This window comes from Podarcis cretensis (assembly GCF_951804945.1).
Source record: "Podarcis cretensis genome assembly, chromosome: 3".
NCBI classification, from domain to species: Eukaryota; Metazoa; Chordata; class Lepidosauria; order Squamata; family Lacertidae; genus Podarcis; species Podarcis cretensis.
In genome coordinates this window covers 35,435,740-35,449,802 of record NC_137172.1, presented here as the reverse complement: position 1 = coordinate 35,449,802, position 14,063 = coordinate 35,435,740, and the positions used below count along the sequence as shown (strand labels likewise).

General features: G+C 43.4%; 1 protein-coding gene across 1 annotated transcript in view; it reads left to right on the top strand.

The window, feature by feature from the left end:
* The first annotated feature begins 255 nt into the window (after window positions 1-255).
* The window catches only part of PPP1CB (protein phosphatase 1 catalytic subunit beta), a 35,292-nt gene continuing 21,484 nt past the window's right edge, over window positions 256-14,063 (top strand). The window contains exon 1 of the mRNA XM_079969334.1: window positions 256-730. Within this exon, the coding sequence (XP_079825460.1) occupies window positions 679-730 (52 nt within the window). The 5' untranslated portion in view covers window positions 256-678. The remainder of the gene's footprint in view (window positions 731-14,063) is intronic.

Sequence of the window (14,063 nt, the reverse complement as noted above, 5' to 3'; positions counted from 1 at the left end):
CACGGTGTTCTGCGCGCAGCAGGCGTAGAGGCGCCACTTTGCATTTAAGCACTAGGCCCCAGCCCGGTTACCAGGAGACACAAGCGGGATGGAAAAGGGGAGGGGGGGAGGGAGAGAGAGAGCGAAGAGAAAGAAAGGCAGGCAAGCCGGGTGAAGCGCGTGCGCGCCCACGTGAGCGCCCGGGCGTACGAGCGAGAGGCAACAAGCGCGAGCCCGTCGCGCCTGCGCGCTTGTTGCCTCGGCCGGCGCCGCTCCGCAGCCCTCTCTCAGAGCCGAACCCGATACTCCCGCGCAGTTGTTGGAGTATAAGCAACAGCGGCAAGAGGCGCGGGAGGAAGGATCGTGGAAAGGAACTCGCGGCGCATGCGCGGCGGGGCCTAAGGCAGGCAGGAGGGTGGGGAGGAGGAGGAGGATTGGCGGACTCGGTTTCGTGCCTCTTTCTCTCCCTCCCTCTTCAGCGGAGCCGGAAAGCGAGTGAGCGTTGAGGGAAGACCCCCCTCCCTCCCCGCAACGCTCGCTGGGCCGGGCGCTTTGAGGTCCCGCGCTCGGGCGAGTTGCCGCCGGCGGCGGGAGGAGGGTCCTTGACGAGACGCTGTTGCTTTCGTTGCCGCCACCGCCTCCTCGCCGAAGCGCCGTCTCTCTCCGTCCCCGCCCGGGACTGAGTCCATTAGCTACAAAATGGCGGACGGGGAGCTGAATGTGGATAGTCTTATCACCAGGCTGCTGGAAGGTGAGCGCGCAACCCTCCTCCTCCTCCTCCTTGGAGGCAGCGGGGTGCGGAGGCCCGAGCGGGGAGGCCGGGGACAGGGGCATTTCTGAACCGGGGCGAGCGAAGTTTTTCCTCCTAAACGGGAGTCTTGCGGGCTTGGTGGGGCGGACTCCGCGGGCGTCTGAGAAAAGGGTGTATTGGGGCTCTTCTTTGGTCGTGTGAATCCCGTGTCGCGAGAATAGCCGCCTGCCTCCCTCTTCTGCCCCCCCCCCTCGCCGCCGCCGACTAATAACCTCATTTAATAAGCTCATTTAGGCGTTTGTTATCCTTGCCCTAATTGGGGGTGTGGAAGAAAGCGGTGGTAATCGCTGGGTACTTTAATTAAAGTTGGGTGCCTTTATCTTTTCCCTCCATATCCCACCCCCCACCCGTCTCCGGAGGAATAAACGCTCTCGCCGCCAGTACCTCTCGCTCCCATAACTTACTACGGCGGGAGAGGTAGAAAAGCGTAGGTAGAAGTACGAGGTTTCCCTTTGCAGTCTCATCCTTCCCACCCCCATTGCTTCAGTCGCTGTCAGTCTCTTAGCACTCCCCTGCCCTTGTGGATATATATATGTACTATAACTTCAGATTTATAAACTACAGGTTAACCCAAAACCCGGGATTCTCATTCTAAGGCTGCTTTTTGTTTAAAAATTCCACCTCGCTTTACTGCTTGATGGACAAAGATAATCCAGTGTCCTACGACTGCTTTCTGTCATAGTGTTAGTATGGGTTTGTTTGTTTTTTGTGCTTTGTCAGTGCTTTGTGATATTAAATAAGGGCTTGAATCTAAACTTTTTTCTTTCTTCTGCAGCTGTTGAGGTATATTTATAAATCAAATCCATGTGTCTTTCCTACTTCCCCCTCACAAAACACTCAAGCATTATCTAGTTCTGTCTCCCCCCCCCCAAAAAAAAATCTTGCTTATTGTTTCTGTGGTTATAAAGATGTCTATGAAACTTGGTGGTTTTCACAGTGTGTGAAAGCACAAGCTTGGTTTCTGTACGTGAGAAGGAATTGTGTGCAGGACAGTGAGCTGGCTAGTCGGGGAGGGACTCTGTCCCTCCTAGGTGCCTTGCATAGAAATGCATTAGACTGCTGCAGGGAAGAAGGAATTATCTGTCCTCCTTGTGCCAGGCCTCACCAGTGTAGTAACTTTTGTGGGTATGTTTTCAAGACTGTAACATTATTTAAAATAGTTTTTAAAACATATAGTGAAGAAACCTGCAGACATCCAATTCATTTTGTATTTTTATGTTGTGAACCTCCCTGTGATCTTTGGATGAAAGGCAACATACAAATTTAATACATAATAATAATAATCTGAATCCTGTTTGAAATATCTATCAAGTACAGTAAGTCAGTCTTGCAGTTTAGTTTTAGTACAGATAAGCTGACACTATATTGTGTTAACATTACTGAAACAGCAAAACTGAGAACTGTTGAAAATGTAGTGTAACTATAGGATTGTGAAATTTAATGTCACTTTTGTACAGGCAGCTTTGTCTCACATCCACTGATAGTTATCTCCATGTGAAAAGAGTTTTCCACACATGTATCTACTCTAATGGTAGAGTGCCTGCTGTACAGGAGCGAAATCTTTGAAATCTGCAATGAGTCTGTTTAGCAGTGGGCAGCATCACTGTATTGGCACCACCCATATTTTTTATTATTGCAAGGGGCTCCGCTAAGAATCCGGTCACAACTGTTCGGTGTGCAAGCAAGGGCAAGACATGCAGGGGTAAGGCTCGCTGAGGTGAGACATTTTAATAATAATTAACTATAATGGGAAAGGGGAGTAGAGAGAGGAAGCCAGAACTGGGACTAAATCAAGACATACCATCTTGACAACTCTTGCCTGAGAACTTAGTGGGGTTGCAAAGGTTTCTGCTCTTCAGCTCTGTGACTATACTACCAGACAGGCAGTGTTCTGAACACTTGTAATTTTCTGGATTGATGCCAGTATACTTATGATTTGGTTGCCAGTTGTATGTATCAGATAAACTGGAGGGTGACTATACTAACATTTCAGGTTTTGGATTTACTTGTGAGCTATAACTGCAAACTGTAGACAGTGCAGCCTTGCTTCAACATAGATACTGCTGTTTCAAAGCTTGGTTTTGATAGAACCATTTCTGAGTTTTCAAAATACTGGATGGGCTTCCTTTGTCTAAATTTTGTTTACTTTTCACATTTAACTTCCTGTCTCGCTGATACACTATACTGTGAGGAGCAGCCTGGATAAAGAGGATTTTTAGTTTTAAGGATTTGCTTTATGTAATTCAGACTGGTGATGGCATTTTAATTCATGTTATTTGACAATGCTGTTATGGTGAGATGAGCTTCAAAGTAAGACGACTATGTTGATTATTAGCTGGAAAATGCATTTTCAGTATTTCTGAGGCATGGTTTGTGGCAACCAGAACTGTAAACTACCATATCTTAGAAAAGCTAGTGTAGAGCAGGAAAAAGTGCAAGAAAAGGCCAGCCAAAACCTATAGAGAGGTTGGTTGGAGCATCATTTGTGAGGAAAAACTGAAGTGGGGCTTCTTAGTTTAGAAAAACAACTGAGCAGGATATGACTTGATTCTTGACCAGCATCCAGACCTGAAACTGAATATTTCATTATATTGGAGGGGGGGGTGTGTGTGCATGTGAGAGAGAATTTGTTATTGATTCAGTTCTAGAGAGCTGGAATAGGAAAATGGTTTATTCCTGGGGGGAGGGGGGAAGCTGCATCCCAAGGTACCACTGTATAGCCTTGTGTTTAAACAGTAGCCTGGTAGCCATACTGCTACTGCTGTAGTCGCAGCGGAATTCCTTAATCATTCTCTGCCTTCGCCCCTAAAAGTTTGTGCAGCCTAGTAACTGTTGTAATTGTATACCTACAATTTATATACATAATTTATAGGTATATACCTAAATTCATAGGATTTTAATATTTCTATACAAGCTTTATTGTCATTTCTATAAAGAAACTGCTGTAGCATTTCATCTCAAAATGAGGAAGCAGAATATAAACTATTTTAATGATAATAATTAATAAAGAAGCATCAATAAAGCTGTTTCCCAATGTGGTATTGTAATTGTTACTATTAATATATTTTGTATACTGCCCTTCATCCAACGATGATAGATCTGTTTACAATATAAAAACACAGAAATACATACCATAGCCAAAAACAAAAAGAATACACCCCCTTACTGTTTAAAGGGCCATTGATTGGCTAATTAAAGAAAGGCCTGGGAGAGGAGGACTGGCATCTAAAGATATGTAAACAAAGGCACCAGGTGAGCCTCCTTGGGGGAGAGCATTCCACAAGTGGGGAGGCACAGCTGAAAAGGCCCATTCTCCTGTTGTTGCTCTACAGACCTCTTGCAGAGCAAGCACAGTAGTGCATGTTAAAGTGTTATCTACCTCAGACTCACAGTGATGCTTAAAATCAAAACAAAATTTGAAGTGGGATCATTGAAGGAGACTTAGGTTTGCAAACTGGACACTCAAGCTGGGTATCTTTGCAATCAGTTATGTATGCATTTAATATGTGTTAATTGTGGTGCCAACAAGATATGTTTATATGAAGGAAAGGGGGTGTAGGGTAAATCCAGGGCCTGTTCAGAGTGGAAGGAAAGGGGGACCTTTTTCTGCCTCCACTTCTAACCACTCTCTGAAGACTGCAGAAGGGACCCTCTTAAGAATATGAGTGGGGGATGCATGGCTGTTTTTTGAAGCCTTCAGACTAGACCACATGAAAAATGAACATAAGGTTTTTAGCTGCAGTTCATTCATTTTCATCTTTGTATTCTTGTTATAAAAAGTGCGCCTAGACATTCCGATGTTGTGCGCATAACCTAGGTTTAATATGCTGTTTAGCTCCTAGCTTTCATATCTCAGTTTCTAACAATGACACTCACACACCAATCTCCATCCTCCATCCAGAAAAGCCAGAGTTCATAACAGAAATACTCAATGAGGGTGCAAAGCAGGACCAGTGAGGGGTGTGGGCTGGAGAGAATAGTGGGGTGGTAGTGAGGCCTGGAGGGCTATGTTCTGCCCATGGCCTTGAGGTTCCCTATCCCTGATGCATACAAATGTGTCAAATCTATGCTGGGAATGTGGAAATATTAGAACAGCCTTCCCTAACCTGGTGTTTTCCAGAACAGTGTTGTACTGCAATTCCTGTCAGCCTCAGTCGGCATGGGCAGCCACAAGGAATGCTGAGAGATGTAGTCCAAAATATCCAGAGTACACCTAGTTGGGAAAGGCTGCATTAGAAGAACCATGGCTTACATAGGAATGTAGGTATCTTAAAAATGAATGGAAAAGATTATTTAAAAATATTATTGTTGGCTTTAAGCTTTAATTGGATCATTTAATTGTACTGAAGGGAAAGCAAGTGAATATGACCCATTAGTAGTGATCCATATGTTAAGAGCTCAAATGTTGTTGGCAGAAACCTGGAGATTGGTTCAGTTTCTATCACGCTAATGAATAAACATTTATTATAAAAAAAATGAGTCAGAAAAGTGAGGCAATAGACTTTTAGGAGAAAATGAACTAGGAATAGGAGACCTAGATAATTTGTAGTACATGATGTTTTAATGTGGTTTGAAATATAAAGCTGTTTCAGCTTCAGGTGCCTAATTACCATATTTTTTGCACCATAACACTCACTTTTTTCCTCCTAGAAAGTAAGGGGAAATCTCTGTGCGTGTTATGGAGGGAATGCCTATGGGTGGCATGCCTACAGATTTTCCTCCTCTAAAAACTACGTGTGTGTTATGGTTGGGTGCGTGTTATAGAGCGAAAAATACGGTAACTGTCTCCCCTCCCACCCCCAACACCCAGTTTCCCTTTTCCCCTGAAATAAGTACCTTGACATTCTCTGTTTTAGTGTGTTTAACACACATGGTTGTGTTAATCTAAGTTCTACTTAGAGTAAGCCAAAGTTTGACACAAACATTAACTTCAGGTAGTCTACTCTGAGCATGGCTAACATTGGATACCACTTTTTCTTTTAATTTACCAATTTATGTGCATCTGCATCCCTAGAAATCCCCCATTGATGTAGAAGCTAGGTAAAGGTAAAGGTACCCCTGCCCGTACGGGCCAGTCTTGACAGACTCTGGGGTTGTGCGCCCATCTCACTTAAGAGGCCAGGGGCCAGCGCTGTCCGGAGACACTTCCGGGTCACGTGGCCAGCGTGACATCGCTGCTCTGGCGAGCCAGAGCCGCACACGGAAACGCCGTTTACCTTCCCACTGGTAAGCGGTCCCTATTTATCTACTTGCACCCGGAGGTGCTTTCGAACTGTTAGGTTGGCAGGCGCTGGGACCGAGCAGCGGGAGCGCACCCCGCCGCAGGGATTCGAACCACCGACCTTTCGATCGGCAAGCCCTAGGCGCTGAGGCTTTAACCCACAGCGCCACCTGCGTCCAGGTGTAGAAGCTACTACCTTATTTATCGTGGCTCCAAAATACTTTACAGCCTGATTTTTGTTACTAGAGGGAATGATCTTAAAGTTTTCACAAATAAAATATCCAGAACATTTTTTTAGTTTGAAACCACAGGTGTTTCCTTTACCATAGTGATAATTTCTCTCCCTCCCTTCTCTGTGAGCTGAGCTAAAACTCATTTTCAGTTTTCAAGTTGTGTAATTTTTACCCTCTTACAAGTATCTATTTTACTCTCTTACAAGTATCTGTATGATGCAGCAAGAAGCCACTTGCCTGTACAATACTGAATATACATTGGATTTCCACATTCTGAGATGCAGTAACATGGTTTAATAATCATACTAGATTCTTAAAACTGTAACTAACAGAGTGAATCACTTCTAGGACGTGCTTATAACTTTACTACTATCTTTTAGTAATGTCTTCCTGTTAAAACATTATCTGAAGTCATTGAAAACAGACGTTGATGACCAACTTACAGTACAATCCTTATACAATTCAGTATACCGAAGTATACCATGCATACACACACCTCATTGGGACTTTCTCCTATGGGTTAGGATTGTGCTTTTAATCTCTTGAGTTCTGTTTCCAAGCAACTTTTCCTAGCTGTCCTTCCTGCTGCTATGTCAGACTTGTTATCCTTAAGAAGTTGTAAAGCTGCCCTTACCAGTATTCACTCCATAAATTGTATCCTCTGCAACAGAACTGTGATAATCTCTGTGGTAAATAAATGAACAGGGGGCATAACTCTTGAAGACAAAAACAAGTTCAAGGTTCTAACCTTTGAATGCTTTTCTTTAAGAGTTTAGAACATGGGTAGGCAAACTAAGGCCTAGGGGCCGGATCCAGCCCAATCGCCTTCTAAATCTGGCCCATGGACAGTCCTGGAATCAGTGTGTTTTTACATGAGTAGAATGTGCCCTTTTATTTAAAATGCATCTCTGGGTTATTTGTGGTGCATAGGAATTCATTCATATTTCCCCCCCAAAATATAGTCCGGCCCCCCACAAGGTCTGAGGGACAGTGGACTGGCCCCCTGCTGTGAAAAAGTTTGCTGACCCCTGGTTTAGAGGTTCTGCTGTCACTTCTGAGTATCCTTTCCTAGAGAACTTACCGGTAACTGTACAAAATAATAAGTTTCTTTCCTCAACCCAACTTGGAAGCTAGCAGGGTGCCCAAGAGCTAGTATAGACTAGCAGCTGCTGGATGCAAGAGCTGTGAACCAGGAAGTCACCTGTTCACACGTTGCCTCTCCAATAACTCTTGGCAAGTCACTCCTTTACCAGTGCATGACCACTTGTTTATTTTGACTTATCTATACCCTAGCAGTTTGAAAGTACGTCAAAGTGCAAGTAGATAAATAGGTACTGCTCCGGCGGGAAGGTAAACGGCGTTTCCGTGCGCTGCTCTGGTTCGCCAGAAGTGGCTTAGTCATGCTGGCCACGTCACCCAGAAGCTGTATGCCAGCTCCCTCAGCCAGTAAAGCAAGATGAGCTCCGCAACCCCAGAGTCGTCCGCGACTGGACCTAACGGTCAGGGATCGCTTTACCTTTAGACCCTGTCTACTAATTGAAGTATTCACAGTATATCCGTATATATTTTATTTGTATATGTTTGTGCTCTGTATTCAGTGTACTCTCTCTGTTGAAACAGCCAAATGTTAGTCGCTCGCATGCCAGGCCTTCTCAGTGGATTGTTGCTGCTGTCTCTCACAAGCTGGAGGAGTAAAATGTTAGAAGCCAGTACAGTGGTACCTCCGGTTGCAGACAGGATCCGTTCCGGAGGACCGGCCGGATCCCGAGGTTTTCGCAACCGGAGGACCGTTTTTGCATGTGTGTGCGCGGCAAAACCTGGTAAAATACTTCCAGGTTTGCCGCTTTCACATCCCGAAGTTTACATAACCAGAGGTACTATTGTAATTAGATTTCTAAAATCTGCTTCAGTACCTGCCATGAGTCAGCAGCTGTTTTGGATCCATGGCCATATTGTGAATTTTGAGTAAGTGCTATCACAAATGGCTGTCATGTGGGGCATGACATTCACAAAATGACAGCTGCAATGGTTCTGACCAGTCACAAAAACACAAATTTCCTTTTAGAAGGAATCCTTCTCTCCTAGGACACAGAAAAGGAAACAAAAACAGACCCAGAGGAGGAAGAGAGGGAAATGCACAGCATAGACATAGCCAGGATTTATTGGGGTGAGGGGACGATGGAACCAAGCTATCTGCGACTTGATTGGTCAGTTAGTTAAACATTTTTATTTATTTTCTTGATTTAGGGGGCAGCTGCCCCCCTCCTCCCTCCTGGCTATGCCCATGATGCACAGTCAGAGAAATAAACATGCTCCTTCTTTCTCCCCCTCCCCATGTCACTTCATTTTACCGTTTGGTCTCATTGCTCTCCCTTGCCCTTTTCTGTCTTTTACAAGATACACTCTATCTCAGTCTTTCTTTACTTTCTGCTTGGGTACTAAAGTCAGCCTAGAAAGGTTCATGGAGTTAAAAGAGGAAGTGAGCACTTCACCTCTATGCACACTTCCAGGCAGTGATTGCGAGCTCTAGGGAGTCATCTTGGGTGCAGTTGCATCTACAAACACCACATTGTGAACACCAAGTATGTAGCAATATAAAGAGAGGAAGTAGTTATGGAGTGGGAGGGAATTCTTTGCACATGTGAATGTATTCTATACCTGGGTCAGTTATTGACCTTCTGTGGTTAGGAAAGACATGGCTCTCTTGAGCATTTGAGGGAGGTCTTGTTTGATGGTTCCATAATATGATTAATATACTATTTTTCTGCTGAGCAGTGTTCTGTTTGCTTGTGGTTTTTTTTTAAAGTGGATTGTTTGCTGTATTGGGGTTTTCTTACAGACTAAATTATGAGGTACAGCTATTTTATTAAATACCTAAAGTACTGCTGCTTTAGTTCCATCTGGCATAAATTATCTGTCTCATAATAAATTATCGAACATCTAGCCTGTGAATCAGCAGCCATACTTGAGATAGTTCATTGAAGATGTCTGGTCACTTTTGTAAAGCTGGTTATTTGAGATTGGGATCTACACAGTTTTATCTGACTTGGCTCTGACAAAATCTTCAGTTTTGAGGAAATATTTTAGAACTGCTACAAGTGAGCGATTGTTGGTTTTCATGAAGGAATCATTTTGTTTTTCAAAGAGAAACTCCATTGTGAAACTGCTGAATCACAACATATCAAAAAGTTACATTATGTTCATTGGGGGTTCTGAATAGAGTGGTGGTTCACTGAGACCAGCGGTCATCAACATGCTGCCGTGGGTACTGTGGTGCTCTTGGGGTTATCACCTGGTGCCCACAAATCCTTGAGCCCCGCCCCCTCTGCCCTTTCGGTCATGAGAAGATACAGTGGTACCTCGGGTTAAGAACTTAATTCGTTCTGGAGGTCTGTTTTTAACCTGAAATTGTTCTTAACCTGAAGCACCACTTTGGCTAATAGGGCCTGCCACGCCGCTGTTGCGCGGTTTCTGTTCTCATCCTGAAGCAAAGTTCTTAACCTGAGGTACTATTTCTGGGTTAGCGGAGTCTGTAACCTGAAGCATCTGTAACCCGAGGTACCCCGGTAGTTACCTTTTTCTTCCTTGAAAATACATAGAGCTGAAGGATAGAGTTGGAAGAAGCTTTCCCACTTCTTCTTTCAGCTCTATGAGCTTTTCAAAGCCAGATTACTTTCTCTGGATTTGACTTTTACCCAGATTGTGTGTACATGAATCTCTTTGTGTCTGGAAGAAAGAAGGGAGTGGCGCCCATGACACTTGCTGGAGAATCCAAATGTGCCCACAGGCTTAAAATGTTGGTAACCTCTCCCAAGACAATTACTGGTGTTTTGAAGTATCATTTTGGATATTTTAAGTTGTCATTGTATTGTCGGTGTACTGTTGTATACAATTGCCATTTAACTTCAACCTTTACCTCATAACTGAGAATCCCACTCCTTGTATCTGATGGAAATTTCAATTCTATAAAAGACATAGAAAGCTTATGCCATAATAAATTTTGTTAAATTTGAAGGTGTTACAAGATACTTTGTGTTATTTACTGCAGGAAAAAAACAACCAGATACTCATTTTGAAGTTGGTTTTTGTGCTTGTAGTTCAGAATCTGACCTTTTCCTTTGCGGTTTCATTTGTCCCACTGCAACTATTTTTGCATCTAGAAGTATGAAAATCTTATGCCAATGTGCAAGATGAAGGAATCTATGTTTAGGTTATGTATAATTTTTACTAAAAGTTTTTACGATTTTTTTTTTTTTGCTAACATTTACATGAGCATGGATCTCAGAGGTGAATGGATGAGCTCCTGTTAGAGAGGACAGAGAAGCTCTTCAGCTTCCTCTGTTTTTGCTTCATCAGAGCCTGTCTATAGAGGGGCAAAGGCATCACTGAGACTATCTTGTCTATACTTTGGGAAGTTGGCAAAGATAGCAAAAACTCAAGCCGAGTTTCCTTCTGACCTGTAGAGGTAGTAGAAATTAAATCCATTAATGCATGCAACCAGAATGCATGTAGAACTGTGTGTTTAGTCTTTAGTAGAAGAAAGGCATCACAGTTTTTTGAGCTGTTTGAGATACAGGTTGAGGAACTAAAATAGTGTTTCTCAATTTGAAGACCTTTAGATGTTTTAGTCTATAACCAGTGATGTGGGGTGGAAATTTTTCTGTACAATATATTCCATTTCTTGTTAATTCGTAGCAATGAATGAACGCCAGTTGAATAAATATCAGTCAAGCATGGCAGCTCCAAAGTTTTTTGCTTTGTTTACTAAATACAAGTAAAATGCTAAACTAGAGCATCAGAAAACTTTCTGGTGCAAACTGAACATTTTCTGATGTGAATTAACTCCTATGCAAATCACCCTGATTTGCATAGGAACATTTTCCAATTCTAAATGTTCTGGAAAACCCACATCACTAGCTACAACTTTGTCAGCTTTGGCTAGCATGGCCATCTTAGTAAAAAGGTAACTGGAAGGCACCACGTTGGGAAAGCCTAGTTTTTCAGATTAAATTGGGCTTCCTCATTTGCTTGAGCTGCCTGAGAGGGCTGAAAGCAGATAAGTGCCTCTCTGGATGAGCTCCTCTGTGAGATTCTAGATTTACCTGGGAACAGGCTAGGCATCTTGGGCTTTAAAAGCAAGTAGCTCAGAAAATGCCCTCCAAGGGCCATAATCTAGCTTCTCCCATTTGCTTATAAAAGAGGATTTGCTAGGGCATTCGTTTGCTAAGGGCACCTTGAAAAGCGATCATGACAAGTGCTGTTTCTGTTTCCTGATTTCCCTAAGGATGTTGTAGATTAGTGTTGTGGAATTAAGAGAGCAAAAAGCCTTGGCCAAAGTGAAATTTGAGAATATTATTACAAGTGCCCCATGGTGTTACACATTGAACATGGGGTTGCCAATCTGGTACTTTCTTTTAACATTTATGGGCAGGGCCCCCAGACTCTTTGGTATCATCCATGCATCCTAGGAATTTGTGAAGCAAAATGTACCTGTAGCTTTCTAAGCTATTTCTGTGAAATAAGCTAGCCTACCTTCTCCCACCTGTCAGTGTGAAGTAAAGTGAGTAAAGTCAGAGCTAAAACAAAATAAAAAAATTCCTTCCAGTAGCACCTTAAAGACCAACTAGGTTAGTACTTGGTATGAGCTTTCTTGGTATGAGCAGTCTGGAAAGAGAAGCTGCTGAATTGCAACTTATTACCAAACTTAAAACCATGGAGAGACCTGGTCTGAACAAAGACATTGGATTCTTATCTCATTATACATGACAAAGCCATTTTTCACCTTCTCACCCCTTGCTTTTTCCTGTAAGACCTATTGCAGTCGTTAAGAGTCGTCAACAGGCTCATCACAGCTATCTGCCAATCACCCAATCCCACCACCCTTCTGAGTAATACCCCTCCCCACCTTCTCACTATATAGAAGGGTCTGGTGACTTCTGTTTCAGTGTATCTGAAGAAGTGTGCATGCACACGAAAGCTCATACCAAGTACTAACCTAGTTGGTCTTTAAGGTGCTACTGGAAGGAATTTTTTTATTTTGTTTTGACTATGGCAGACCAACACGGCTACCTATCTGTAACTAAAGTCAGAGCTGTGATTGATAAGTGAGATGTTTGGACACAAAGCAATGGGAATCCCTGAGGATCCGAAAGAGCTTCTATTTTCCTTTTTTCCTTTAGTGTACTTTCCCAGCTTCTGGCTTATTTTCCAGTCCTTGGAATCTTTGTCATTTGCCCTTCTCCCCCCCCCCCCCAGGGTTCAGGATGCATCCACTCTGTGGTGGGGTCCTCTGAGAACAAGTAGTCAGTAGAGGGTTTTTTGTTTTTTTTTCAAATGCTGCTACATGATGTGTAAGGTAAAGGTAAAGGTACCCCTGCCCGTACGGGCCAGTCTTGACAGACTCTGGGGTTGTGCGCCCATCTCACTTAAGAGGCCAGGGGCCAGCGCTGTCCGCAGACACTTCCGGGTCACGTGGCCAGCGTGACATCGCTGCTCTGGCGAGCCAGAGCCGCACACGGAAACGCCGTTTACCTTCCCGCTGGTAAGCGGTCCCTATTTATCTACTTGCACCCGGAGGTGCTTTCGAACTGCTAGGTTGGCAGGCGCTGGGACCGAGCAGCGGGAGCGCACCCCGCCGCAGGGATTCGAACCACCGACCTTTCGATCGGCAAGCCCTAGGCGCTGAGGCTTTAACCCACAGCGCCACCTGCGTCCCTACTAGGTGGATGTAAACTAATCCCCCTGCTACCACAAAAGGCAAATGTGAAAACTTGGCAAAGAGGCTTAGGCATGTTTCCTGCTGTGCCGGAGCTAAAAACCAGGGACTTTTTAAGAATTCACTCTATAGTTAACTTATACAATGTTACACATGTCCACTCAGAAGTAAGTTTTGTGTTTAATGGACTTTGGTTTACAGTTTGTCTTGGGGGAAAACAGAATTCTTGCACCTCTAATGATCATCTGTCAGGCAGAAATTCAACAGACTATGCTTTTTCTTGCATTGCTGCTGTGCTGGACGTTAAAAATACTGGAGGGTGTGTGTTTTGACAATAAATTTTAGACTTTTCAGTTCTATTCCCCTGTGTTGTTAAATGTTTTCCCGTGCTCTTTCTCCTAGTACCTGTGCTCCCTTCTAAACTTATTAATGTGCTGCTATTTCATATCCTTGTCCTGGGCAAGAAGAGGAGACAGAGAATTTTGCATTGCCTTTAGGCCACTGCATAGCTTTGCTATGGAAGCTGGGGCTCAAATGAGTATGAGAGCCTTTATGCTGTATTAAAATGGGGCAATATTAGAGAAATCTGTGTAACTGCTGTTATGTCAGTGGCAATAGAGGTGAGCCGCATCATCACAAGTAGTCAGGTGAGAGATGTTTTTACAAATTTAGTATATAGTTTAGCAATGAGAAGCTGATTCATTTGTGAGATTCCTATGATGGTTCATAATAGAGTTAACAAACCGGCAAGTTTTGCCAATACAGCAGTTTTCAGTAAGTACAGGGGGAGGTTCATACAGAATCTGGAGCAAATTATGGTAATTCACAGAAACAAAAATGTACTACTATGTGGAGAAGTTGGTATTAGTTTCTTTTGATCAACATATAGACTAAACAGTATTGTTTTCTACGGGTTATTTTTATGAGACCTTTTAAATGGGATCATTTCGTTAAGGAAACAGAATATAATTTGCTTAAAATTGTATTTCTGTACCCACTTTTTTCCAGGTAAGTCCCACTGAACTCACTGGAGTTTACTGTTCAGAAGGATTTCACTGTAGATTCTAGATTCATAGAACTGTAGAGTTGGAAAGACCACCAAGG